Source organism: Adiantum capillus-veneris, chromosome 27 (genome assembly GCF_014529385.1).
Source record: "Adiantum capillus-veneris isolate H3 chromosome 27, ASM1452938v2, whole genome shotgun sequence".
NCBI classification, from domain to species: Eukaryota; Viridiplantae; Streptophyta; class Polypodiopsida; order Polypodiales; family Pteridaceae; genus Adiantum; species Adiantum capillus-veneris.
In genome coordinates this window covers 9,825,262-9,852,548 of record NC_140957.1, presented here as the reverse complement: position 1 = coordinate 9,852,548, position 27,287 = coordinate 9,825,262, and the positions used below count along the sequence as shown (strand labels likewise).

At 41.5% G+C, this 27,287-nt stretch overlaps 1 protein-coding gene across 1 annotated transcript; it reads right to left on the bottom strand.

Annotated features, from left to right (window-relative positions):
- Window positions 1-6,355: 6,355 nt before the first annotated feature.
- Window positions 6,356-7,272, bottom strand: LOC147421491 (uncharacterized). The gene has a single exon (XM_086503200.1). It carries the CDS (start codon window positions 7,243-7,245, stop codon window positions 6,658-6,660), a length of 588 nt encoding a protein of 195 aa, XP_086359326.1. The 5' UTR covers window positions 7,246-7,272; the 3' UTR covers window positions 6,356-6,657.
- Between the last annotated feature and the right edge of the window lie 20,015 nt (window positions 7,273-27,287).

Here is a 27,287-nt window from a genome sequence, read left to right as displayed (position 1 = left end):
ACCTGCAGGGGAAAGAACATGTATATAGATGCTAGTGAGCGTGGTCGCACTATTCCACTTGTAAATCCTCTTGCTTTTGATAAGTCAATGAAGAGCTCAGTTTTTGCGTACATGATTTTTTGTCAAAGAGTCTCTAAAAGATACTAATGTTTCATCAAATGTAAATGATAGGAATCAAGAAGAGTTAGACTTGTCTAATTTTCTAAAATGATTCCAAGATGTGTTCATCGATGATATCCCTATGGACTTACCTCCAAAACGAGGGGATGATGACCATCGTATTGAGCTCCTTCCTGGAAGCTCACCACCTAACAAGCCTCCTTATCGAGTCTCACAAGCTCAACAAGAGGAGATCATGAGGCAAGTACAAGAACTGGTAGACAAAGGGATGGTGAGGCCTAGTTCCTCTCCCTTTTGTTCTCCAGTCCTTTTAGTGCAAAAGAAAGATGGTACATACCGTATGTGTGTGGACTATCGAGCACTAAACCATATCACTATCAAAAACAGATTTCCCGTACCTCGGGTAGAAGATCTGTTTGATAAGCTACAAGGCTCTACCTACTTCAGTAGGATTGACCTTAAGAGTGGCTATCATCAAATAAGGATAGTGGATGAAGATATCTTAAAGACCGCATTTCGCACAACGTTTGGTCTTTATGAATATCTAGTCATGCCTTTTGGCTTGACTAATGCACCAACTACGTTCAATCGTTTGATGGAGAAAATTTTTAGACCATATCGAAAATTCACTGGAGTATTCTTTGATGATATCATCATCTACTCCAAATCTTTGGAGGAACATAAGCAACATCTCCAAGTGATTTTCAAGCATTGAGGGAGAACAAGCTTTATCTCAACCAAAAGAAAAGCGAATTCTTCCTTCAAGAGATTCAGTACCTAGGTCATATGATCTCTAAAGATGGTATCCAAATGGATCCATCAAAGTTAGAGGTAATAAAAGCATGGCCTAACCCAAGAAATCTACATGAGCTAAGAAGCTTTATTGGTATGTGTGCATACTATAGACGCTTCATAGCAAAATTCTCTCAAGTAGCAGGACCACTACACGACTTAACTACGAAGAACGTTAAGTTGTATGGACTGCTAAGGAGCAAAATGCTTTTGAAAAACTCAAAGAGAAGCTTACTTCCCAACCAGTCCTCGTCCTTCCGGATCTCTCGAAGCCATTTGAGGTCCAATGTGATGCTTGTGGTGATTGCCTTGGAGCGGTTTTGCTTCAAGAAGGGCATGCCATAGCATATGAGAGCCAAAGGCTCAATAGTGATGAACGAGTCTTGGGCATTTATGAGAAAGAGCTTTTAGCTGTTCTACATGCCCTAGACACATGGAAGCACTACCTATTGGGGACTCCATTTATCCTACGAACCGACCACCAAAGTCTCAAGTATTTCATGACGCAGACCAAGCTTTTCGACAAACAAATGAGGTGGGCAAATTTTCTTTCGCAATTTAATTTCCATACTGCTCACATAGCTGGTAAGCACAATCAAGTTGCCAATGCACTTTCACGACGACCAAAAGTTAATGCGGTGTCGATAGCTACTCACAATGATCTATCCTCTATGATAGATGAGTATGCTACTGACCCTGACTTTAGAGACATAATGTCAGCCCTTGCTTTGGGGAAGAAAGAGGAACCATTCACCTTGCAGGATGGTTATCTTCTCCACGGCAATAGGCTATGTGTTACCCATTCCCTTCGTGAGAAAGTTATGTATGAATCCCATGCTCCTCCATATGCGGGGCATAGAGGTATTCAACCTACTCTCCGAGGAGTAGAGACGTACTTCTATTGGCCTACCATAAAAGTGGACATACAAGAGTATGTATCAAAATGTGTAATATGCCAAAAGACCAAGTATGATAGAAAGAAGCAACCTGGATTACTCCAGCCATTACCTATTCCAAATTCACCATGGGAGAGTATATCCATGGATTTTATCTTTGGATTACTCAAGTCTATCCATGGGAATACAGGAATATGAACAATAGTCGACAGGTTTAGCAAGCAAGCACATTTTATTCCTGTCAAAAAGACTATTAAGGCACACCAAATGGCAACTCTCTTCATATCTCAGATTTTCAAGCACCATGGATTACCCACATCCATCGTGTCAGATAGAGATCCTAGAATGACCAGTAATTTCTGGAAAGGTCTCTTTGAAAATCTAGGAACAAGATTGAATTTCTCTTCGGCCTATCACCCACAAACGGATGGCCAAAGTGAGATAGCCAATCTTACGATACTCGATCTACTCAAGACTTATGTTACCGAAGTAGATCAACGCTCACAATGGGAAACGTACTTACCTATTGTAGAGTATGCCTACAATAATACTGCACATACTTCTACGAGAAAAGCACCTTTTGAGATCATTGAGGGAAGACCTAAAAGTCCCTTGCTACTCAAAGTACATGGGAAGATCTTCACCGCCGATGAGTATAGCCGTGACCTACAAGAAATTTTTCAAAAGATTAGGGAGGCTATATCCATCTCTCAACAAAGGCAAAAAGCTGTTGCTGATAAGCACAAAAGAGCCTTAATGTTCAAAGAAAATGATTGGGTCTTACTCAAGTTTCCTAAGGCTCGATTAAGGCAAACGACGGGCAAAAATCCTACGGGCCATCAAAACTATTATGCTAAACTAGCAAAAAGATACTATGGTCCTTTCCAAATCTTGAAGCCCATCAATGAGACGGCTTATCAACTCAAGTTGCCCAACCATTGGCTCATACACAATGCCTTTCATGTAAGCCTACTTAAGCCCTACAAAGGAGAGCCACCAATTGAACCAATTATTGAAGACCCTCCCGAAGTTGAAGACCAAGAAGAGGTGCTACAACCCAAACCTGTCCTTCGGCATGAAGACAAGGTACTACGACATGGTAAGATTATCCGATGGTATCTTATTAAGTTCAAAAATTATCCTTTTGAAGATGCTAGATGGATGCAAGGAGTACAGCTTAAGGATAGTATGAACCTTGTCAATGCTTACAATGCTACATTAGAGTAAGCAAATGTACAAATTTCTTTTAAATGACTCATGTTTTTGTCTTATAAGATTAGTCCTCTTTTTAATTGTGCACAAATTTAACTAGTATGCATTCTTAGAATCATGTTTGTGATGACGACGTCTCTCAAACACCAAGTAGAATTTGTCACTCTACTTTGGGAGAATGAAATGGACTAAAGAGTAGACATGCTTGCGGCAGCTATGTCTCCCAAGCACCAAATGGATTAGTCATCCATCTTGGAAAGATGTCGTAGGGTAAAAAGGGATCTCTACCCGCTAAGTACGATTGACTAATGACTAAGGCTTTATCTCTTCTACCTCGTAGTCGAGGACGACTATGATTTCAAGAGAGAGGTAATGTCATAAAATCTAATATCTAACCAACCCAAATGATTTTCTCATATTAAATTGATCACTTAATGTGGGAGAATAATCGGGAACAAGTGTCAAGATATAGATATGTGCTTATAGATCTATCTCAACACGGGGCCAATGGTAAAGGGGCCCAAATGGGAGATAGTCTATCAAAGAGCAAGGCTAACCAATGGAGCATAATACCTTAGGGTTAGCTTCATTGAAGACCTCCAATAATGTGTGTAAAAGTCCTTTGACCTTAGGTAAGCTAGGGCTGAGCTTGAGGTGGGAACCCGGCCCAAGCTCGAGGTGCTTGTCGTGCTTGAGGTGCTTGATTAAGGTGCTTGAGGTGCTTAATCTGCCACATGCTTGAGGTGCTTGACTTGCTACATGATTAAGGTACTTGAGGTGCTTTGACAAGCTTGCCTGAGATGCTTGTGGGAATACCCCCTAGTCCAAGTGCTTAGTCATGCTTGATGACTAAGGTGCTTGAGCACCAAAGTCAAAAAGGATCTCTACAAAGAGCGGGGCGAGCCCTTTTCCTAGGGGCTAGAGAGAGAACGCACACTCACACACACAAGGAAGGCCCAAGCTTGAAGAGGAAGCAAGGACACATGTCAGGCCCCTACCTATGTTACCTTCATGAGATGCCTGAAACCTATTGGTTCACCACCCAAGGGGTCCAATAGTCATTTAGGATATTTAATTAATTGATTTAGCATTTATCTAGCTCTCTCTCTCAAAGGGGAAAGGCGGACACTTGTCTCAAGGCTACCCCTACTGCTTGTAATGCCTCCTGCTCATGATTGGCTAGGCCTGGAGGGGTCCAATGAGCTTCAAGCATGAGCTACAAGGGGGGGTCGACCCAAGCAAGCTAGGGGGATGCTTAGGGGGTATACTCACCCACACACACACACACACACAAACACTCTCATTGTGTGCTATGCAAAGTGCAAGAGCTCCCTCTCCTTCTCCAAGCAAATAGAGGTTGAGAGCTTACACCAACACTCTTGGCTATGGAGTGCAAATCCAACCAAGAGCCATGCTTCAATGCTTAAGCTTGCCATCTCCTTCTTCTTCATTAATATGCTATTATGTATACTAGCAACAAGAGTATGATAAGTGAGGAACTAATTCTCTCTCCTACGAACTTTTTCTTCTTCCTCTTCCCTACCCTCATTCCCTGCTAGCTCTCTCCACCTTTGAAGGTGTTTGAGGTCTTGGGACTGAGGCTTGGGATAGTTAAAGCTTTCTTGAAGTTTATGTTATGTTTGTGATGCATGAAGTTTTCCATCTTCATTGCATCACCTAGGTCACAAGGAACACAAAGACTGTATTGTAACAAGTCTCTCTTAATGGGAGAAATCATAATACAAATGCCTATTGGAGGGGGGACCGGCTCCACATATATCCGGTCCTCAACTGTTGTGATGTTCTCTAAATTCTCTCTCTTGCAAAAGTATTGTTCATGGCAAGTTAACTAATTGCTATGATTATGTTGCTATCTTCAATTATGTTCACCCGTTATGCTCACAAAGTTATTTCTCAAAAGTACTCTCATTAATTTCTGCTACTCTCAAGTTAAATAGGACAATTCCATTACATTGAGGGCTATGGAAAAATGTCTTTGTGCTTGGCAATGCTTTGACATGTATGCTAAGTGTGGTGTAGTTTTCAAAACAAAGCAAGTTCTTAACAAGCTATCGTTCCAAGAGAAAATCTCTTACTTATTGTAGGGTATGTTCAACATGGGTAGAGCCTAGATTCTCTAAGTTTTTTTTATCAATTGCAAAGTGAGGGCTTCTCCAAAGGCAATCACCTATGATTGCGGTTTGAGGGCATGTGCACCATGCGGTATACTAATCCCGGTAGAATTCATGATGAAATCAATAGTAGGTAGAGTCTATTCAATGTTACAATTGGAAATGCCTTGATTGATCAAATGTGGTGTACTTTCAAAAGCACAACAAGCTCCTAAAAAAGATCTTTGTCCCACTTACTCTACAACATATGTCCCCAATGTGAACAAGGCTATGGGGCCTTCAAATTTTTTCAATGCATGCAAAGCCAAGGCTTCTCTCCAAGGGCAATCAATCATCTATACTTGCATTCTAAAGGCATGTGAAACCATGCCAAGGTTGACCTTGGCAAACACATTCATGATAAGGTTATTAGTCAAGGTTGTCAAAACGTGACGTGCTTGGCCATGCTTTGATTGAAATGTGTGCCAAGCGGTGTACTTTTGAAAGCACAAGTCTTGACAAGCTGCATGTATGGGATGAGGTCCCTTGGATTGCATTTATTGCAAGTATGTCCAATATGGTCTAGTTGAGAAAGCTCTTTGATGTATTTAGTGAATGTAGAGATAAGGCTACTCTCCAAAAGCGATCACCTACGGAAGGCATGTTGTCTTATGTAAGAAGAAGCATAGATTGCAAATTCATGATGAGATTCGTAGTCAAGGTTGCTTGGCAATGCTCTAATAAATATGTTTGCCATGTAGTATACTTCAGGAAGATTGAATTCTAAGTAGGCTTCTTCTTTAGGATGACTACTCTTGGACTAAATTTATGCTCTTCAAAACATCGTCATGCTTGGCAATGCTTTAAAAAATACGTTTGTCATGTAGTATACTTGAGGAAGATTGAGTTTTAAGCAGGATTCTTCTTTAGGATGTAGTCTCTTGGACTATATTTATAATAGAGAATGTCCAAATGATGGGCAAGTTCAAAAAGCTTTGGGCTATTTCTAGCAATGTGAAGCAAGGGCTTCTCTCTGAGGCATTGATGTGAGCAAATGAATTCAAGATGAGAAGGTGTTGTTGTAAAACGTTGTAGTCAAGGGCTTTGTAAAACATTGTGCTTGGTGGAGCTGTTAACAACATGTATTTGTGCCCTCCTCCTCTCTTTAACGACAAATTGCTACCGAAGGCAGCAAAATGAGGCACACTAGCCGGTACACCGATCTAGCTCTAAAATGATGAACTTACTATCGTTATTGTAGTCACACATTTACAACATTCATATGTTTGAGTACATGAATGATGCTCCTTTTCGTAATGCCTATTGTGTCTTGAAAGGAAGTTTTCTATTCTTTAGAGCGCCATTAGGTCTCCCCAACAGCCCCAATCGAGAAAAGTTTTTCCTGCTTGGAAAACCCACGTGTGGCCATTTGAAGGCTTTTACACTTATGCTTAGATTTTGAGATAATTTTAAAAATTTGTAGGTGGAACAGTACACGTAGGTTTTTTTTTGGCGAGCAAAGCAGGTTATGGAGAACGAGTGTGAGCAGGGGTAGGGGTTAAAAAGGAGGGGCAGAGACTGGGGATGGGGGGAAGGAGGAGCGGAAGGGTGGGGCTGCAGGAGGGGGAAGGGGCACGGCAGAGAGGGCAGGAACCGTGCGAAGGGAGCCAGGCGTCCAGGCAGGCGGCGTGGAAGACGTGACCGCAGCTTGGCAGCTCTTGGCCCTGCCCCTCGCGCAACACCTCCATGCAGATGCAGCACTCCTCCTCCTCCTCCTCCCGCACCACCTGCACCACCACCACCTGCACGGATCTGCTGCACGTGGGCGGCGGCGCCACCTGCACTTTGCACCTGCATCCCGCCTCCGCTTCCAGCCCCATCTCTCCACCTGCACCACCTCTGCCGCTCCTCTTGGCCGCCTCCTCTCCCTCCCCCTCCCCCTCCCCCTGCTGCTGTTGCCTGCACCTCTTCCACGCTCGCAACGCCCATGCCCGCATCCATCCGCACACTTTCCCCGCACAGACACTCAGTAGCACCATTATACACACCACTATTATCACAATGCCATAACCTAAGGTCACCCTCCCTACCCTCTCGTCTGATCCCCCGCTCATCTCTCTCTCTCTCTCTCTCTCTCTCTCTCTCTTCCTTACTTCTTCCTTCCTGTCCTTCAAAGTAGCATAAAAGCATTGTCGCCATGGCGACCTTTCTTTAGATTCCGGAGAGTGGGCCGTTTTCACCTGCTGAACACACATTACATCAATTCTGGATAAAACCACGGAGAGGAATCTCTCTCTTCTCTCTCTCTCTCTCTCTCTCCATCCACACCCACACCAACGTAAACCACCTTGAAACGTTCAACAATTGACGGACACAACAGAATTTATTAAAAACTTTGATTACCTTTCCGATATCTACTTACTTTGAAAGTTTCCACGAGAGCAGCAAGCCACGCTAATCATCCAAGAAACATAGCGGAGTTGGTGAGACCTTTGCAATGTAACCCAAGGTTGAGAGTTTGAAGCTCACTGGTTGCGTTCTCTTGGATGTATTCTCCTCCCTATAGGGGAAGATGGTTCCTACAGTTGCCCCTCGAGTGTGTAATGTACATCAATGTACAGTTGTATCATGTACCTTCCTCGCGTTGATGGTGGAAAAAAAAAACGCCAAGCTAATGCTTGTATTCACATTCTCAGGACTAAGTAACACCTATATTTATTAAAGGAGGTGAAGGGATCCATGGCTTAGAAGTCCACGAATGAAAGTTGCGGCAATCGTAGCCACAGGGGTCATTAAAAACTAAACCTGGACACAAACTAAACGTCAAAAACTCGAGCAACACATGGGTGAGAATACACAATGTGCATGTGGGTGAGGTGGTTAGCCCATGCAACGCAAAACCTAGGACACGAGATCACGGGTTCAAACCTAAGTCATGGGAGGGTTGTGGACTCTTGTATCGCCTTGATTTTTGTGTTTCTCGGATTTAGTGCACCTCGAGATCCCATCCGTGAACCCCGATCGTTGATCCCCTCACCCCCTCATTAAATGCATGGTGTTACTTAGTGCCGAGGGTAGCCACATAGACATTTATGAGTCACAATGCTCATGTAATCATAAGTGGTCAAATGATTAATGCTTAGAATGCTTGGAGAGACTATTATACACTATTATACATGGTTGTGTGTATAAGGGCACGTTCAAACGAGGTCAACGATGGAGATGATGCTTTTCATTGAGTTCGAAAATGAACGCTATCCTTTTGGCCCAATGGAAGTTCACCGTAGAGGAGTCATGCTCCTTTGGACTTCCTTGTCATTGGCTCATATGAGCCCACCCTAGAATTTTCCCTACTTTTTTCCCCACTCTAATGGTGAAAAAATAAAGGACTTGGATGAAATGTTGGAGGAGCCAGTAAACTTCAACAACCCATGGATTTTCTCTCGTTGCTCCAAGAGAAAATGTCCTTATGTTTAGGCACCTTTGTGTTAGCTTTATGATGGTAATTTTAAATATCAGAGTCAACCTTGTTGGGCTTCACCCTTGACTTGTAAATTCTTTGGTTCTTAAATTCTTTGGTTCTTATATATCATCCATCGCTTTTATGCTTCAAAAACAACAAAAGAATGCTTTTGATGTTGAACGCAAAGGTGCCTCGATCTGATCCAATTGATAGCCAATGTTACAATAGAAGCATGTACAGTATGCCCAAGTAGAACAAAAGTGCATGCCAAAGATCAATTTGTTGGTAGACACGATAGATTCCAACTAGTTTCACCCTTCTTAGGGGGACTCCACGCAAGAGGGGATAAGAGGTAAGACTTGATTGAATGGACAATTGATGTAATTGCAAAACACGCACACACATAATGGGAAAAGGGGTAGATTTTGGAAATCCAAATGCACCTCCTTGAGGTGCAATTAGTGAAGGGAGGAGGGGGTAACTTGAAAATAGTTACCCCTCCTTGTGTGGAGTCCCTCTTACAAGCTTTCCAAGTTGTGCAAGCTTCAAGCTTCAAGCTTTCAAGGTACATAACCTTGATCAAAGACAAAGAGAATTGTGTGACACTTGTAAATCATTAAGGGCTTAATGATTTGTCTTACGAAGAATCTTATTGGTCTAGGTGAATTGCATCTCAATTTGCGAATGTGTGATGTTTTCTCAAGCGCCAAAAAATTGACTAGGCATAAACCTTCATTGTAGCTTAGGTTATATCCCTGAGATCAATATTCTTGTATCACTCCCATTGGTTCTATTTTCTCACACTGCATTATGCGAAATCTCCGTGAATTCCATGACATACTAACCAAATCCACTTCCACAAAGCAAGTCTTCTTTTCTGTCACAGTCACTAGTTGTGATTGAACCCTCAATGTGCATTTACAAATGCATTATGTAAGTTGAACCTATGCGCCCTAGAGCTGGTCATGTTCACGATGTCGGCCCACACCTATTAAAAAAAGATGTGTGCTTTGCAACCCCGCTCCCATCTAGAGGCGACTTGCCCCTCCTATGAGTTGTCCATGCATGTTGGCTCCTATGATGCCAACTTCCACTCCCACTTGGCTTCCATCATCCCCATTTCCGATTTTCTTTTCGTTATCCTGACGCATGTCCCTTGCCTCGCGACTGCCACCTCACTGCCATCTCATATCAACCTCCCTCGTTTCCAAGCTATCCTTTCTCTTTTTGTTTCATTTTTAGAGGGTATCTCCTTAGATAAATTCTTGAAACTCCCTAATTCAAAATTAGCCACACCTACTCATTAGTTGTCTTCCTTGAGGAGGAATGTCAAGACAAGTAAGCGATGTGGCCATACTTAGATAGAAAGGGCACCCTTATGAAGTATTATGCAATATTTGGAACAAATTAGTTATTATGGTAGTTATCAAAGTGTCTCTTTGTAATTGGTCTTTGGAAGTCCTCGAGAGGATGGGACCTCTTGATTTTTCTACAAGTCTCTCTCTCTCTCTCTCTCTCTCTCTCTCTCTCTCTCTCTCTCTCTTTTAGCCAGTGCTCACATGAGTTCATGATCACTCTTAGCCAGTGCTCACATGAGTCACCTCTAACCAACATGGGTACCATGAGAATAATAATTATTTTATCTAGAAATGGCATGTTTTTTTATGTTAAAGGTAGAAACTCCAATGTGCAAGAGCTACTTAGGATGGTTGTTGTTGCCACATAGACTGATTCTAGGATTTCACACTTCCACAAATCTTTAAACATTGAAGTAAGCATTTCTTCCTACATATTGCAAGATATAGCTCAAAATGAAACAATGTTGCCCTTTTAATTATCATGAATACATTTCTAAAACTGATTTTACCTTGAATTTTGAGAATGACAAGTGCTCTAATATAGTTGTGGTTTAATTGTTATGATATTGTTCGCCCTCCAGATTTCCATGTGGTTAGCATCAACACGAATGCTAGGGATAGGTGGGGTGAGGTGGGAGGGAAAAGTGAGAAAGGTTGGGTGAGAGTGGGGGAGAGAGGTTGAAAGAGGAGAAGATGGTGGGGTGAGGTTGGGAGGAGAGGTAGGGTGAGGGTAGGGCAGTAAGTTGAGTGCTGTTGGGAGAGAGAGGTCTAATGTGGTTGAAGGTGGGAAGCAAGGTCAAGGGTGGGAGGTGGGGTGAGAGGTCAAGGTTAGGAGGAACTAGAAAGAGTGGTTGGGTGAGAGTGGGGGAGAAAGATACGGTGGGGTGAGAGGTCGATGGTAGGGAGGTTGGGTGAGGGTGTTCTTATAGCTTTGCAACTAGGAGAATTGGTCATGCTGCATTCAATCCCATGTTGACTTGTTTGACTAGGTCATGATACTAGTTTTGTGACTGGTTTGAGTCTTGGGGCTACCACTTACCTGCTTGAGATGCTCAACTTGATAGCAAGAATCTAGTCAAACTGAAAATCCTCCAATTTATCGTGAAACCATTTGTTCAAAGAGTTTCTTCCAAGGCAAGTTCAACCAGTTTTTGATCCCTTGCCTTGGTGGTCATGGATGGAAGCATTGTAAGATGAGGAAGATGAAGAGGAATGGAGTGGAGACTTGTTACCACAATGAGGCTACCAGCTTGTTTCCACAACCCCATTGGTCGTATGTGCTATTATTTTCTCATCTTCAGCATTATCTTGTGTGCCTTTGAATGTTAGGAGTGATATGTCCACGAAGATGGAGTTTGAAACCAACAGCTCCTTCTCTAAGGAGGTGTGAACCATGAAGCAAGGGACTTCCCTAGCTGCCTCTAGTCATTGCAGCAATTTATGCTCATTCTCGAGAACTTGCTCCTCGGTTGTATCATTAAAAGTTGCACGTTTTCCAACTTTAACTATTTCTTGCCATTTACTACAGTGGTAACCACCCACATAGAGTCATTACCCCAGCCATTAAGTGCTCTTACATGTCATAACTTGGGTCTACCTATAAGTAGAGGGAATTCATCCTTTACCTATGGAAGACGCACTATCACAAAATCTAGATTAGATGTAAACTCTAGAACCACCAAAGGCACCCATTCAACTACTCTCCTAGGCTTCACCTTATACTAATCTACCAAAGTGACAATGAATGGGACATTCCTTATGGGTAGTAGCCCAAGGGACTTCATCATGTAATCAAGTAGGAGTAGGATACTTGAGCGCCCCATATATTATGATACCTAAGAACATTTTTCCATAGATTGTAGCACTCACCCTTGAACTCTTGTAGTCTATGAAGGGAGTTGGAGGATAGGATATCATGTAGGACTCAATAGGCATGGTTGTGAGGTGCCCTCCATGAATGTGACTAGACGGATAGAGAGAGTGCTACAAAATGGCCCATCTACTTAAAGGTGATTATACAAAGATCTATTGGAAAATATTATTCACTACACTTTCAACAGAAATAAGTGAGGTTGACTCATCCTGAGAGTGGGAGCAAGATTTCTGGGAAATCTCTTTGAAAATCTCTTTGAGAGGCTCCGCATGCCTTTTCGAGCTTAGAGGAGGTTTTGGTGGCATTTCAAATTGTTGCCACCAACTGATCCTCCTCAACGATCTCAATCTTATCCTTTTTTCCTCTTCATGGTGTCCCTCTCCCACAATCAACAAGCAACAAGCTCTACTACCATGTCAAAGTTGACACTGCAAAAGTGTAGAGTTAGAGAGAGAATGCATGAGAGAGAAAGCAAGAGAGTTGCTCGAACTAACCAACCAAGGCAATGAATAGTACCACCCTTAGGAATCGCTTAACTTATTACCATGTCAAATAAGTAAAATAAATACCTAAAATACAAAATAAATAATATGATCACATTGGGCATCCAATTGAGATGCATAAACCGTAACAATCACATCTCATCTCCATTACAAAGTGTTCTTTAGTTCCTTTTTCCCAATAGATAAATTTTTCTATGGTTCCTTCTCCATTAGCTCCACTTTGCAGTCTCAACAAAGATATAGGCTATAGGCTACAAGATAGCATGTTGGACTTCCTTCCCAAGGTCAAGCTTCCTCTTTGAAGTAGGTCAGGCTCCTCTCCAAGGCATGGTGGGGTGTGTCGAACTTCCTCTCTAAGGCATGTTGAACTTGGTAACTTTGTCCCTAAGGCATGGTGGTGCCTATTGGACTTCCCCATCGAGGTGATACTTCTACATCGAAGGTGGACTTCCCTCTCCAAAGCATGATGGAGTTCCTCTCCAAGTTTCTACCTTTTATCCCAAAGACATCCCTTAGGAGAAAACCCCCTAGGGATTTACACTAGATGCAGGTAGAGCCACATCCCAGTAACCATGGAGATGGGCACCACCACCTACAATAGCAAATACCCCACCGTGTAGTGGGACAAAGATATTTCCATGAGCTCCTCTTCTCCACCACATGGCTATGGGGCGCTTAGTTGGATGCGGGTGTGCGGTAGGTAGGTCTCCACCTTGGCCTCTCAACTTGTTTGCACTATCAATGTTCCTTCCCTAGGATATTCCTAGCCTTTTCTTGGATATTCCCAACCATGTATCTACCTCCAAAAACCTTACCTTGCCTTACCTCATGTTAGACACCCTATGCCTTGTGTATGCACTTGAGCTAGAGTGAGCCTTGCACACCACCATCACCTAAGCATCATACCATCACCTTGAGCACAATAGTCCTTTGGGGGGGGGGGAGGGGGGGGGGGGGAGAGAGAGAGAGAGAGAGAGAGAGAGAGAGAGAGAGAGAGAGAGAGAGAGAGAGAGAGAGCACATCATTCACTTTTGTCACTATTGCTGTGTATTGTCAAATTTTTGTCTTAGGCCTAAGAGTGTCACCAAGGCACATTGTGTAGTTGGAGCATTGTAAATAGTACTATTGGTTCTTGTCTGTCTTTGTGTAGTGTTTCATTGTGTCTTTTTGTCTTGTTGGTGTCCCTTTTCTTCTATGTTTGAGACTTTTATTGCATATTACACTAAGAGCACACCAACTAAAATTCTTCACAGAAAGCGCAATCAAAACATGAGCTTGCACATCCTTAGCATCCCAACATGCATGCTCAATTGTAGGCAAAGCAACTCTAGCAGTAGGAGTAATAAAAGCTAGACCATCATCCACAGAACCTATATTCATAGAATTTGTATTCTTAGAGCGTGGTCTTACATCATAATCCTGCACTATATTCCAAATGCCCTTTGCAACAACAAGAAGATTTTTCATCATGTATTCCCAAAGTGGGTAGTTGTTCCCATCTAGTTTATCCTCAAGTTACAACATGCAAAAACCATAATTTTTGTCAGCCTTATCGGTGACTATACCTAATGCAAAAGTTGCATGCATGTAGGAAAAATAACACAAAATTGACCCATATGTAGCACAACCCACAAAAGGCTACAAAGTCGGTGTTTCACAAAAAGTTGCACTATTAAAAACTTGCACAAAAGGATAAAATTGCATGGAGCTCAAAATGATGTTGAGCTCTACTAGCCTCCTGGAAGGTTAGGTCACCATGTGAATGCTCACCAACAATCACCACAATTTGGAAAGTGAGCCAGAAGGGTGTTGGTGACAATGGTTGGGATGTGAAACATGCTTCCATATTGTTGGAAATCCACTTGCTATAGGAATGCGGCATGCAAAGATGGGGAAGATGAAGGAGCAAGTCAAGGGCACACATCACAAGAGTAGGTATTATCTAATAATAAAAATATAAGGCTTGCCCTAGAGTGATGGGCGTACATACAAGCTGGGGCTCAAAAACCTTCTAGCAAGTGAGAAAAGGGCCCCGATGTTCCTAAGTGTGTCACACACATTGATACCATAATTGAATAACATGAAGGAGTTTCAACAAAAGAGAATTTTGAGAAGCAAAGGTGTCAGTGGTCTCTTTGCGATACCAGCACCACCACATGATAATTGACCTCTCTCCCTCTTTACTCATAATCTTGCAGTGATGTTGCATGAGACACATATATGGACTCAACTATTTAGCAAAGACTTTGCTTCATTGTAAGCAAGAGGCTGTGTAATGCAAACCCTCATCCAGGTTTACATCCAAATAGAGAACTAGCATGGTATTCAATGAGTCAACATTTATGTTTATGCATTCGACACCTAAAGTCATTCTTCCTTGTATACATTGAGAATCTTCATTATAATGTTGGAGAAAATATGCTTCTTTGGCGCTTCATATGAAATGCAAGAGTTATGCATAAATTGACTTCCATCAATCTCAACCATGTGAGTATGCACTTGCTCCTCAAAGGATTGATAAAATTATATTAAGTAACTTCTTCTAAAAAATCTATAGTCTGTCAAACCACCTAACATTCCATGCATATTTTGCAAGCAAAAAGCACTCAGTAACCTGTCAACATGCCAGAGGCGGTAAGTCACACTCTGAGATGTGTCCGAGCAATTTGATCCCCCATAATGACCTATGAGACCAAACTGATACAATCCTTGTGGATCTTATCCAATGTCTGGGTACAAAAATAAAATGAATTAGAAGTGAAAGACTAAACTAAAAGACTAATATTGTCAAACTAAAATCATCGTCAAATCTCACTTGGATGCACGACATCATATATTTTTTGAGAAAGCATTGAATCGGTTTGTTGAAGAGCTTCAATGTCCACCTCTGTAATTAGTCGTACTAGACATCTCCTTTGTTGGGTTAGAATAGTCTTGATCCTTTGTTGAAGAGCTTCAATGTCCACCTCTGTAATTAGTCATACTAGACATCTCCTTTGTATTGAATCGGTTTGTTGAAGAGCTTCAATGTCCACCTCTGTAATTAGTCATACTAGACATCTCCTTTGTTGGGTTAGAATAGTCTTGATCCTCTAATGGAGCCTCCGTTAATGTTGTGGTCGCCCTCATAGACGTGGGCGTCTAGCTCTCTCAAGCTCAATGGCTATGTCCACTAATATACCTCTGGTATAGGTGGGCTCTAAAGTCTGTTGTGAAGCTTTCTCAACTGACTACCTAGTCCCTGCACTAAAGAAGTCAGTGATCTCCCTCTATGAATGTCTCCCACTACCTTGTCTCCTCAAAAGATTCTCCTTGTGTATGTGCAGCTCTAGCAAAAGCGGCCCAAGGCATCTCTAATCCATATATCTCATGACTCTGGCCAATGGTACAATTCCCTTTCTAAATAGATAGTATATTGGACAATGAAAAATGTGCTATAACTCTGTCTCTGGATCTATATGACACAAATGTAATATCCTGGATTCTGCTAGTACTCTCTAAATCTGTTAGTCTCAATCTCTAGCTGATGAGATGATGTGCGCATATGACCAATAGCACATCGTATTCCCATAGGATAAATTAGTGTCCATATAGGCCGGTCTGATCACATCTCCATCCTATGTTAGTTGGAGAAGATTCTCTCCATAGAAATCCAGCTTCGTTGCCCAACCCTTGTATCGTTTGTATCCATGTGATTTTGGTATCTAGTTGAATCAAATCCTGGCGTATAAGTCTAGTGATCTCTGTTTGTGTGAGAGAAAGGGAGGGTATATCCAAGGAGTACTGGAATCGGGGCAGTCTATCCATGCTGAAGCCATGTGAATGAAACCATGATGTCATCTACCCATACCAACATGTTGTGACCCCGCGTAACACTAGCTGTTGGAATGAGTCAAGGGCTAGCTAAGCATATCTATCTCAGGGAGGTCCATAAATTATGCATGAAGGAAATTGATCTAGTAAGGGACTCAACTACGAGAGGGGCATCAGCTAGCTTGACTTGAATAATCTCATGTGGCATTGAGAGATCATAGAAACCAGAGGCCTCTCCATACATCTCCATCCATCAGTGCTACCGGATCTGCTAGGTGGTCCACTAAGGGTCCCCAAATTTGAACCACATAAAGTATAGTTGAAGCCATTAGAGTGTCAAAAAGGCACAACTTTGTTCAAGGTTCCTAGAATTGAACCTGCAAACACATCTTCTATGATCCTCCCAAGGTTGCATAAGCTCTTGTCAATCTAGTCTCTACTACTCTCCTCAATGAAAACATTGGTCCACCAAAGACTACCCCAAGATAGGTGTATGCATTTTTACACTCCACTGTCTCTTGTCCATATGCAAAAATGGGTGTTGACCTCCTGACCCACTGTGGCATGGTGTGAAACACCATAACTTTGGTTTTCTCCAAGTTAACAAACGATCCACTATTGTGGAAAAATGTGTACAAAGCATCTAAATGATGATGCATCCCCTCCAGCCCTCCGAGGAGTTAGAAATCAACACAATATCATTAGCAAATAACAATAGCGGGATCCATGTCCTTGCCAACTGTGATCCTCTATGACAATCCCTCTCAATGTAGTCAGTAACCTCATCCACATACGTGCCAAATAGTGTAGGAGATAGAGGGAAGCCCTATTTCACCCCAATAGTGGAGTGAACCAAATCAAAAATCCTCTTTGGAGTATGTACATGATCCCCCAAATCAACTCTTTGCGTACCCCCATCTCATGCAATCAGTGCATCAATCTAGCTTTGGGCACTGTATCAAAGGCTTTGTGAGAATCCACAAAGCAACAAAAGAGTCATCTCCCACGTGATCTCCCCTCCTCAATAATGGCTTTGAGTGTTGAAATATGACCAAGAGTAGAGAAACCTCTCATGAAACCCGCCTATCCTGCTGCCCGTACTCTCTCTGCCCATCTACCCAAATGTTGCTCAAGGATATATGCATACAACCGTGCATATGTGTGTCCGATCATAATAGTGCGGTAATTCCCAGGCTCCATAGGGTCCCTTGACTTGAAGATAGGTACGATAGTGGACAAACTCCAAGTATCATTGCATGATTGAAAAAATAGCATATTGCAGTGTAGAGTGGCCTCCCTATCTCTGTTCTCACTCTGACCCACATATATTTGGCCTGATCATCTCTTCAAACGATACAAATGAAGGGTTGAAACTTGTCCTTGAATAGGACTACCACACCTCCTGACCCTAGTTCTCTATATGTTGATCTCACATAGTATCTACAAGTAGTCTCCCAATGGTATATCCTCACTCTAGGTAATGTACCGCCAGGAGTCTGATGCATTTTTGAGTAAAGAATAATGTCTCTTCCCTTAAAGCTATCCTCAAATGCGCCTACATCTAGCTTCATTGATCTATTACATCTAGAGAGAGAGAGAGAGAGAGAGAGAGACATCAATAAAACTTGATGTACTTACAAAATGTCAAACAATGAAAGGTTAGTGAATCTACAAGATCCATGAATAGCTAGGATCTTGGGACAAGGCATATGTCCTAAAGATAAAACAAACGAATATGAAGAAGATGGAAAGCTTAAGCATTGAAGCATGGCCCTTGGTTGGATTTGCATTCCATAGCCAATATTGTTGGTGTAGGCTCTCAACTTCTCAACAAGCCTGATGAAGGAGATGGAACTCTTGCACTTTGCACTCCTCACAATGAGAGAATGTGTGTGTGTGGGGGAGAGTATACCCCCTCTCAAGCTCGGTCCACCTCTCTCTCTCTCTCTCTCTCTCTCTCTCTCTCTCTCTCTCTCTCTCTCTCTCATTATTTAATTATATCATTTGGACATGTGTTCTCTTTTTCCTCTTTGAGAAAAAGAACTTAATTATTTATTTTTATGCATCTTTGTGTTCCTTGTGACCTTGGTGATGCTATGAAGATGGAAAGCTTCATGCATCACGAATAAACTTTGCAAAAAGCATTAACCATCCCAAGCCTCAGTTCCCAAGGCCTCAAACACCTTCGAAGGTGGAGAGAGCTAGCAGAGAATGAGGGTAGGGAAGAGGAAGAAGAATCATTCATAGGCGAAAGAAATAGTTCCTCACTTATCATCACTCTTCTTGCTTAGCATAGCATAATAGCATAGTAATGAAGATGAAGAAGATGGCAAGCTTAATCATTGAAGCATGGCTCTTGGTTGGATTTGCATTCCATAGCCAAGATTGTTGGTGTCGGCTCTCAACTTCTCAACAAGCTTGGAGAAGGAGATGAAGCTCTTGCACTTTGCACTCCACACAATGAGAGAATGTGTGTGTGTGTGGGAGAGTATACCCCCTCTCAACCTTGGTCCACCCACCCCTCTCTTGTATGAGGATTTTGACATGTATCTTTTATGCTTCTTAGGTCATTTGGTTTGAATTGAACACTTCAAGCACTTAGTCAATTAAGCATGGAGATGCAACCATTTCTCCTTTTGGTCCCCTGTTGACATAGGTCTAGAACCACATATCTATATCCTTACTCTTGCTCTCCTTTTATCTTCCCATATTAAATGATCAGTTTGATATGAGAAAATCATATGGTAAAGTTAAATATAATATTTTATGACATTACCTCTCTCTTGAAATCATAGTCGTCCTTGACTATGAGATAGAAAAGATAAAGCCTAGTCATTAGTCCATGTTTCTTAGTGGGTAGAGGATCCATTTTTACCCAGAATGGATGAGTAATCCATTTGGTGCTTGGTAGACTTAGCTATCACAAGCATGTTTGCTCTTTAGTCCATATCATACTTCCAAGTAGAGTGACAAGTTGTACTTGGTGTTTGGGAGACGTCATCACCACAAGCATGATCCTAAGCATGCATACTTCTTAAATTTTGTGCACAATAAAAGAAAGAGAATGAGTGTAGCATTTTCATTTGCTTACTCTAGTGTAGCATTGTAAGCATTGAGAAAGTTCATATTATCCTTAAGCTAGGTTCCTTGCATCCCTCTAGCATCTTTAAAAGAATAATCCCTAAACTTAATGAGATATCGTCCAATAATCTTACCGTTTCTTAATACCTTGTCTTCATGTCGTTGGATGGACTCAAATTGAAGTACTTCTTCTTGATCTTCCATTTTTGAAGGTTTTGTAACTATTGCTTCTTTTGGTGGTTCTCCTTTGTAAGGCCTAAGTAAGCTCTCAAGGAAAACATTGTGCATGAGCCAATGGTTGGGAAACTTTAATTGATAAGCCATCTCATTGATTGGCTTAAGAATTTTAAAAGGAACATAGTATCTTTTTGCTGGTTTAGCATAATTCTCTTGATGGCCCGTAGGATTCTTGCCCGTAGTATGCCTTGAACGAGCCTTGAGAAACTTTAGCAAGACCCAATCATTTTCCTTCAAGACTGAGCCTCTTCTGTGCTTATTAGCAGCATCCCTTTTTGCCTTTGCTTTGAGATGGATATAATCTCTTTAATCTTTGGAAAAGATGCTTGTGAATCTCGGCTATATTCATCAGCAGCAGCGAAGGTCTTCCCATATACTTTAAGTAGTAAGGGACTTTTTGATCTTCCCTCTTTAACCTCAAAAGGGGCTTTCCCCATACAATTATGTACAATGTCATTATGACATACTCTATAAGACGTAGGTACTTCTCTCATTGAGAACGTTGATCTACTTCCATGACAATGTCTTTTACTAGATTCAAGAATCATTAGATTTGTCATTTCACTCTGGTCATTCGTTTGTGGATGATAGGCTGAAAGAGAAATTTAATCTACTTCCTAGATTCTCAAAGAGACCCTTCTAGAAATTAAGTGCCGTAATAGTCTTTTTGATAGGCATAGAATGTGTTTTCTTGCTAAGTTTGTCAACTAAAACAATCCAAGATGCTTTCCTCGATCAAATTTCATTTTTTGGTATACCATGTATTTTTAAACATACTCTTATATGTTTACTTTTCATGATAGACCAACAAAAATACATTTGTACTCGATGAAGAGTAGATTATGGAATCCCTCGTTTCCCCACAAAAGGAGAAGCCTGGGATTCATACACGACTTTCTTATTGTATGGGTAAGTAACACATAACCTATTTCCGTTTGGAAGATAACCATCCTTCAAGGTGAATGGTTCTTTTTTCTTCCCTACTACAAAGGCTGTAATTATGTACTTAAAGTCTCGGTCTAGCATACTCATCTATCATAAAAGATAGATCATTGTGAGTTGCTATAGATACCACATTTATCCTTGCCTGTTGTGAAAGTGCATCGACCACTTGATTGTGCTTGCCAGCAATGTGAGCAATATGAAATTTAAATTGCATGAGAAAAATTGCCCATCTCATTTGTTTGTCAACAAAGCTTGGTTTGTGTCATGAATTTCTTGAGACTTTGTGATCCATTCGTAGAGGTGATACCAATGTAATGGAAATGGCCTATGAACTTTGAGAATAGCAGAATTAAGAGAATTAAAGTGAGCATTTTTGTGAGATCACTTTGAGAACATAGAGGATGAACTTAATTGATAGTAGCAACATAAACATAGTACTTAATTAACTTGGCATGAACAATACTTTTTCAAGAGAGAGAGTATTAGAGAACATGACAATAGTTGAGGACCGGATTTACTTGGAGCCGATCCCCACTCCAAAGGCGTTTGTATTATAGATTCTCCCATCAAGAGAGACTTAGTACAATACAATCTTTGTGTTCCTTGTGACCTTGGTGATGCTATGAACATGGAAAGCTTCATGCATCATGGATAAACTTTGCAAAAAGCATTAACCATCCCAAGGCCTCAAACACCTTCGAAGGTGGAGAGAGCTAGAGGGGAATGACCTCGTAGAGAAGAGGATGAAGAATCATTCATAGGAGAAAGAAATAGTTTCTCACTTATCATCACTCTTCTTGCTTATCATAGCATAATAGCATAGTAATCAAGATGAAGAAGATGGCTAGCTTAAGCATTGAATCATGGCTCTTGGTTGGATTTGCATTCCATAGCCAAGATTGTTGGTGTCGGCTCTCAACTTCTCAACAAGCTTGGAGAAGGAGATGGAGCTCTTGTACTTTGCACTCCACAAAATAAGAGAATGTGTGTGTGTGTGGGAGAGTATATCCCCTCTCAAGCTTGGTCCACCCACCCCCCTCTCTCTCTCTTGTATTATTTAATTATATCATTTGGACATGTGTCCTCTTTTTTCTCTTTGAGAGAAAGAACTTAATTATTTATTTTTATGCATCTAAATTCTCATTGGACCCGTTTAAAGCGTATCCAATAGGATTCAAGCAGATCATGAGGGGCACATGTGGAGGATTTTGACATGTATCTTTTATGCTTCTTAAGTCATTTGGTTTGAATTGAACACTTCAAGCACTTAGTCAATTAAGCATGGAAACCGTTTATGCCTCTTGAGAGTTTAACTTTGAATTGAACACTCCAAGAACCTTGGTCATTTAAGCATGAGAATCACCTCAAGATTGGGCAAGGTTCCCACAAACACATTAAGCACTTTAGTTAGCAAGCCGACAAGCACCTCATGCTTGAGTAGGATTCCCACCTCAAGGTCAGCCTTAGCTTGCCTAAGGTCAAAGGACTTTTTAACACTAACTTTTGGAGGTCTTTAATGAAGCTAACCCTAAGGTCTTTTAAGCTCCATTAGATGCACATTTCTCTTTGAAAGACTATCTCATTTTGGACCCCTATAGAGATGTAACCATCTCTCATCTTGGTCCCTTGTTGAGGTAAATCTATAAGCATTCATTGCATATTGCTCTTTGGTAGACCGTCTCCTTTTGGACCCCTATTGAGATGCAACCATTTCTCCTTTCTGTCCCCTGTTGACATAGGTCTAGAACCACATATCTATATCCTAACTCTTGTTTCCCTTTTATCTTTCCATATTAAATGATCAGTTTGATATGAGAAAATCATTTGGTAAAGTTAGATATTATATTTTATGACATTACCTCTCTCTTGAAATCATAGCCGTCCTTGTCTATAAGATAGAGACGATAAAGCCTAGTCATTAGTCCATGTGTCTTAGCACGTAGAGGATCCATTTACCCAGAATGGATGATTTATCCATTTGGTGCTTGGGAGACTTAGCTGCCGCAAGCATGTGTGCTCTTTAGTCTATATCATACTTCCAAGTAGTTGTACTTGGTGTTTGGGAGACGTCGTCACCACAAACATGATCCTAAGAATGCATACTTCTTATATTTTGTGCACAATAAAAGAAAGAGAATGAGTCTTATAAGACAAAAACATCGTTCATTAAAAATGGATTTTCATTTGCTTACTCTAGTGTAGCATTGTAAGCATTCACAAGGTTCATATTATCCTTAATCTAGGTTCCTTGTATCCCTCTAGCATCTTTAAAAGAATAATATGTTACCATATACATGTGGTAGTGATGTGTGTGAACACACTAGGACCGTCGGGGCAATTTTTCCCTCTTTATGAGGTTTTTTCCCTCGTGCATTGTATATACGTCCATCACTCTAGGGCTATCTATCTTTCCATTGCACACTAAGTAACACACTCTCTATCGTGTGCTTTGAGCTTTCTTTGTCTTCTCCAAGATGTGTGTGTTTCTCTGCAACCCTAATTCCAACAATTGTTATCAGAGCAGCTTACATCCCCCGCGCTTAGTCGCCAGCTGCTCCAGCACACGTCTACTCACTTTCTCCGATTACAGTGAGGTTTGGCAAGCGTCGCAGTTCTCGGATTTTTTATTCGGGCTCATTTCGGCCTCCGTTTCCACTACAGGCATAGGCTATTTCGTCATTTTGTGCAGAATTTTTGTCAGTGCCATTTTTTGCATAACAGGTGCCTTACAGTCCCCTACGGTTTGTGCTATAGCACACGTGTTGTTCCCACTTCGTTTCTCCTCTTTTCGAGCAGTTTTCACATCAGGTGCAACATTTACCATGGCTGACAACAACACAGATGTGTTCAAGATGTTTGCTGTTGAGGACAGGTTGGATGGGGACAATTACCCTATGTGGGCTTACATGATGCAACATGTTCTTGTGTCAAAGGGGGTCTAGAATATTGTGCATGGAATTGATGTACATCGTGGTTCTAAGGATGCAGGCGATGTTGAGGATGTTGCAGGTCTTGCTGCAAGGATTGCTGCTATTAGAGTTGTTTTGCCTACGACAGAACAATCTTGTTGGGATGTAAAGGATGCGCACACTCACGCATTGATTGTGTTGTCTGTGAAGCACACCATTGTTCCTCACATTCGTTCAGCAAAATCTGCAAAACAGGCTTGGGATATATTGGCTGGTCTTTATGCAAGTCGCAATGAGGCTAAAATTGCATTGTTGCGTAAAGAGCTGGAGTCAAAGATTATGCATGAGGAAGATGATATGGACACTTTCCTTCCTAGTGTCAAGGATATCAATGAGCAACTTATTTCTATAGGTGAAGTCATTTCAGACAATTCCCTTATGCAGACTGTTCTTGATGCCTTACCAGATTCATACCAGACTTTTGCTAGTACTTGGAGACTGATGACCCAAGGAAATGCTGAAGTTGTAAAGTTTGATGCATTATGTACATTGATGTTGCAAGAGTCACTTTCCAGAAAAAACAGGATTAGGCACCGTGCAGTTGAACAAGACTAGGCACCGTGCAGTTGAACCGTGCAGTTGAACAGGCTTTTATTGCTTCTCAAAGAAAGGGTGGTAACAGCAATGCAGCCACTTCTTATGGTTCTGCTACGAGTGGCAAAACTTTTGTTCCTAATGCTTTTGCTCGTAGCAATTCTTCTAAAAATTATGGTGATAAGGGCAAAAAGAAGATACGTTGCCATTATTGTAAAGCTAATGATCACTTGATCAAGCAGTGTCCTAAGTTGAAGGCTAAAGAGGCTAAGAAGAAAGAGGGTGGTTCCACTGCAAATGCTGGTTCCACTACAAATGCAGCCATTGTTGAGTCTTCTGTAAAAGGAGACTGTAATGCTGATGTTGATGTAGAATGGGCTTTTAGCGTAGAGTGCACTTACAATCCTGCTGTCCATGATGCATGCTTGTCAATTGCTGCAGATTCACATGTGTGGTATTTTGATAGTGGTGCTACAAAGCACATTACCTCACATCGTGAATTGTTCACCTCTCTCGAGTCTATCCCTCATGGGAATTCAGTCACTTGTGCCAACAATGTCTCTTATCCGGTTCAGGGAGTTGGAAAGATTGTGCTTACTGCTGCAAATGGCAGTTCTTTCACACTTGTTGATGCACTTTATGTACCTAGGATTAAGAAGAATCTTTTGTTTGTATCTGCACTTGCTAGACTTGGACTTGTAGTCAAATTTGTGGATGACAGATGTACAGTTCATGATCTTAGTTTTGGTGATGAAATTAGGCTGTTGTGCTGTGGGCTGTATAAGCTCACTTTGTATGACAAGTGTGGATAAAATTTTGCAAATGCAGTTACAAATTCAAGGGCCATTTCAGAGGCAAAACTTTGGCATGCACATTTTGGTCATCTGAATTTTTCTAGTTTGCTGCGTTTGCAAAAATCTGATATGGTTGCTTCTTTGCCGCCTCTTGAAGCACCTGTCAAACATGTTTGTGAAGGCTGTATTTTGGGTAAGATGCAGCATTCCAAGTTTCCAAAGGATGGTTCAGTTTAAGCCACATGCAGGTTGTAGCTTGTGCATAGTGATGTTTGTGGACCCATGCAAACTCCGTCCTTGGGCAATTACCTTTACTTCGTGACTTTCATTGATGATTACTCCAGGCATGCATGGGTATTTCCGCTTAAAGCGAAGTCCGAAGTTTTTATGTGCTTCAAACAATTTCTGGCTATGGCTGAAAATGTCTTGAAATGTACTATGGGCACCCTCCGTTCCGATCAAGGGGGGGGAGTATATGTCTCATAAATTCAATGCATTTCTGGCTAGTCATGGGATAAAACACCAATATACAGTGCCTTATACACCTCAGCAAAATGGTGTTGCTGAGAGAAAAAAACATGTCACTTACAGAAATGGCACAATGTATGGTCAAAAGTCAAGCTTTGCCGCATTCTTTTTGGCTTGAGGCCATCATGTGTGCCACTTATGTACTAAATAGGTGTCCTGCGAAAGCTTTGCAGTCTATTACTCCATATGAAGCATGGGATGATAGAAAGCATTCTATTGAGCACATGCATGTTTTTTGTTGTTTGGCATATGCTTTGTTGCCACAAACACAGTGCAGAAAATTAGATGATAACGTTGTCAAATGTATTTTTGTTGGTTATAGTGTTGAAAGCAAAGGTTACATGTTGTATCATCCGCAAAACAAAACGAATTCTGGTTTCATGGGATTAAGTGTTTGTGGAAGATTATGTTCAGCCCTTGCTGTCATGTACTTTGAGACAGTAATGTAAGATCACAGGACATTTATGACACTTTGTTGCCTCTTTTCAGTGGTGGAAATACGAATGTAAGTTCCAATGAGGCAAATGTACAGCCTATGGGGGTTTCTGAAAATGTTACAGATCAGCCTATTACTGATGCAGATGTACATGATGTACTTGAGGAGGAAAGGGTTGAAAATGAGCAGGCTAGAGGTATGCCAAAATGGCTAGTGCACACTTTGCGTGACAGAAAATTGGATGCACCTTTGTCTAGTCGTACTCGTTCAAGCTCTCGCCATGCATCTTATGCATTAGATTGTTATGCTTTGGCTGTGTCTAGCTTACATGATGTTGAGGAGCCTCTGTCTTTTGATGAAGCACAGAATTCAGAAAATTGGATGGCTGCCATGCAATCAGAATATGATGCACTTATAGAAAATGACACATGGACTTTATGTGATTTGCCTCCTGGCAAAAAGGTCATTGGCATGAAGTGGGTTTACAAGTTGAAACGCAAGCCGGATGGTGAGATCAATCGCAATAAGGCTCGACTTGTTGCAAAGGGTTATGCACAGCAAAAGGCATAGATTATGAAGAGACCTTTGCTCTCACTTGTAGTATGACTCTGTGCGTTTTCTATGTGCATTGGCAGCTCATTTTGGTTGGGATGTACATCAATCAGACATTGTTACTACTTTCTTGAATGGTGACATATTTGAGGAAGTTTATGTAACGCAGCCTCTCGCTTTTGTCAAGAAAGCACAAGAGGACAAAGTGTGCAAATGTAACAAGGCTTTGTATGGGTTGAAGCAATCTCCTTGTGCTTGGTATGAGAAAGCTGACACTCATTTGGTCAAACAAGGCTTTCGTAATAGTCCAACAGAAAGCACATTGTATGTAAAGCGTGATTCTTTATGTAGATGATTTGCTGATCACTAGACCAAATGAGAGACATATTGCTGAATTTAAGGTTGATTAGAATGCTACTTTCGACATGACAGATTTGGGGTTGTTGCATCATTATTTGGGCATACAGTTTAAGCAGTGTGATGGTGGTATGGCCTTGTGTCAAAAAAGTTACATAGAGACAATGCTATGTAAGTTTGGATTTGAGGATTGCAAACCTATTGCCACTTCCATGGAAACAGGTTTGAAGTTGAGTCTACATGATGCTGGTGATCCTGCTGATGTCACTCTTTATCAAACTGTTGTTGGATGCCTCATTTATGTATGCAACCGTAGGCCGGATATTCAGTTTGCAATCTCACACGTCAGCAGATTTATGCATAGCCCAGGGTCTAAGCATTGGCAGGCTGTCAAGAGGATTTTCCGCTACCTTAGTGGCACTTTACATCTTGGCTTGTTTTATCCCAAGGGGGGATCATTGCCGCCACACTTGCATGCTTTTTCGCGAACTCAGATTGGGCTGGTTGTTTTGACACGCGAGTGTCCACAAGTGGTTTTTGTTTCATGCTTGGCAGTTCATGTATATCATGGTTGAGCAAGAAGCAACCTACTATGGCCACTTCAAGTTGTGAGGCTGAGTACAGGGCAGTCTTCACAGCTACGGTTGAGTGTGTATGGCTTAGATGCCTTATGGCTAATTTGGGTGTTGGACAGGACACTGCCAACACTATCT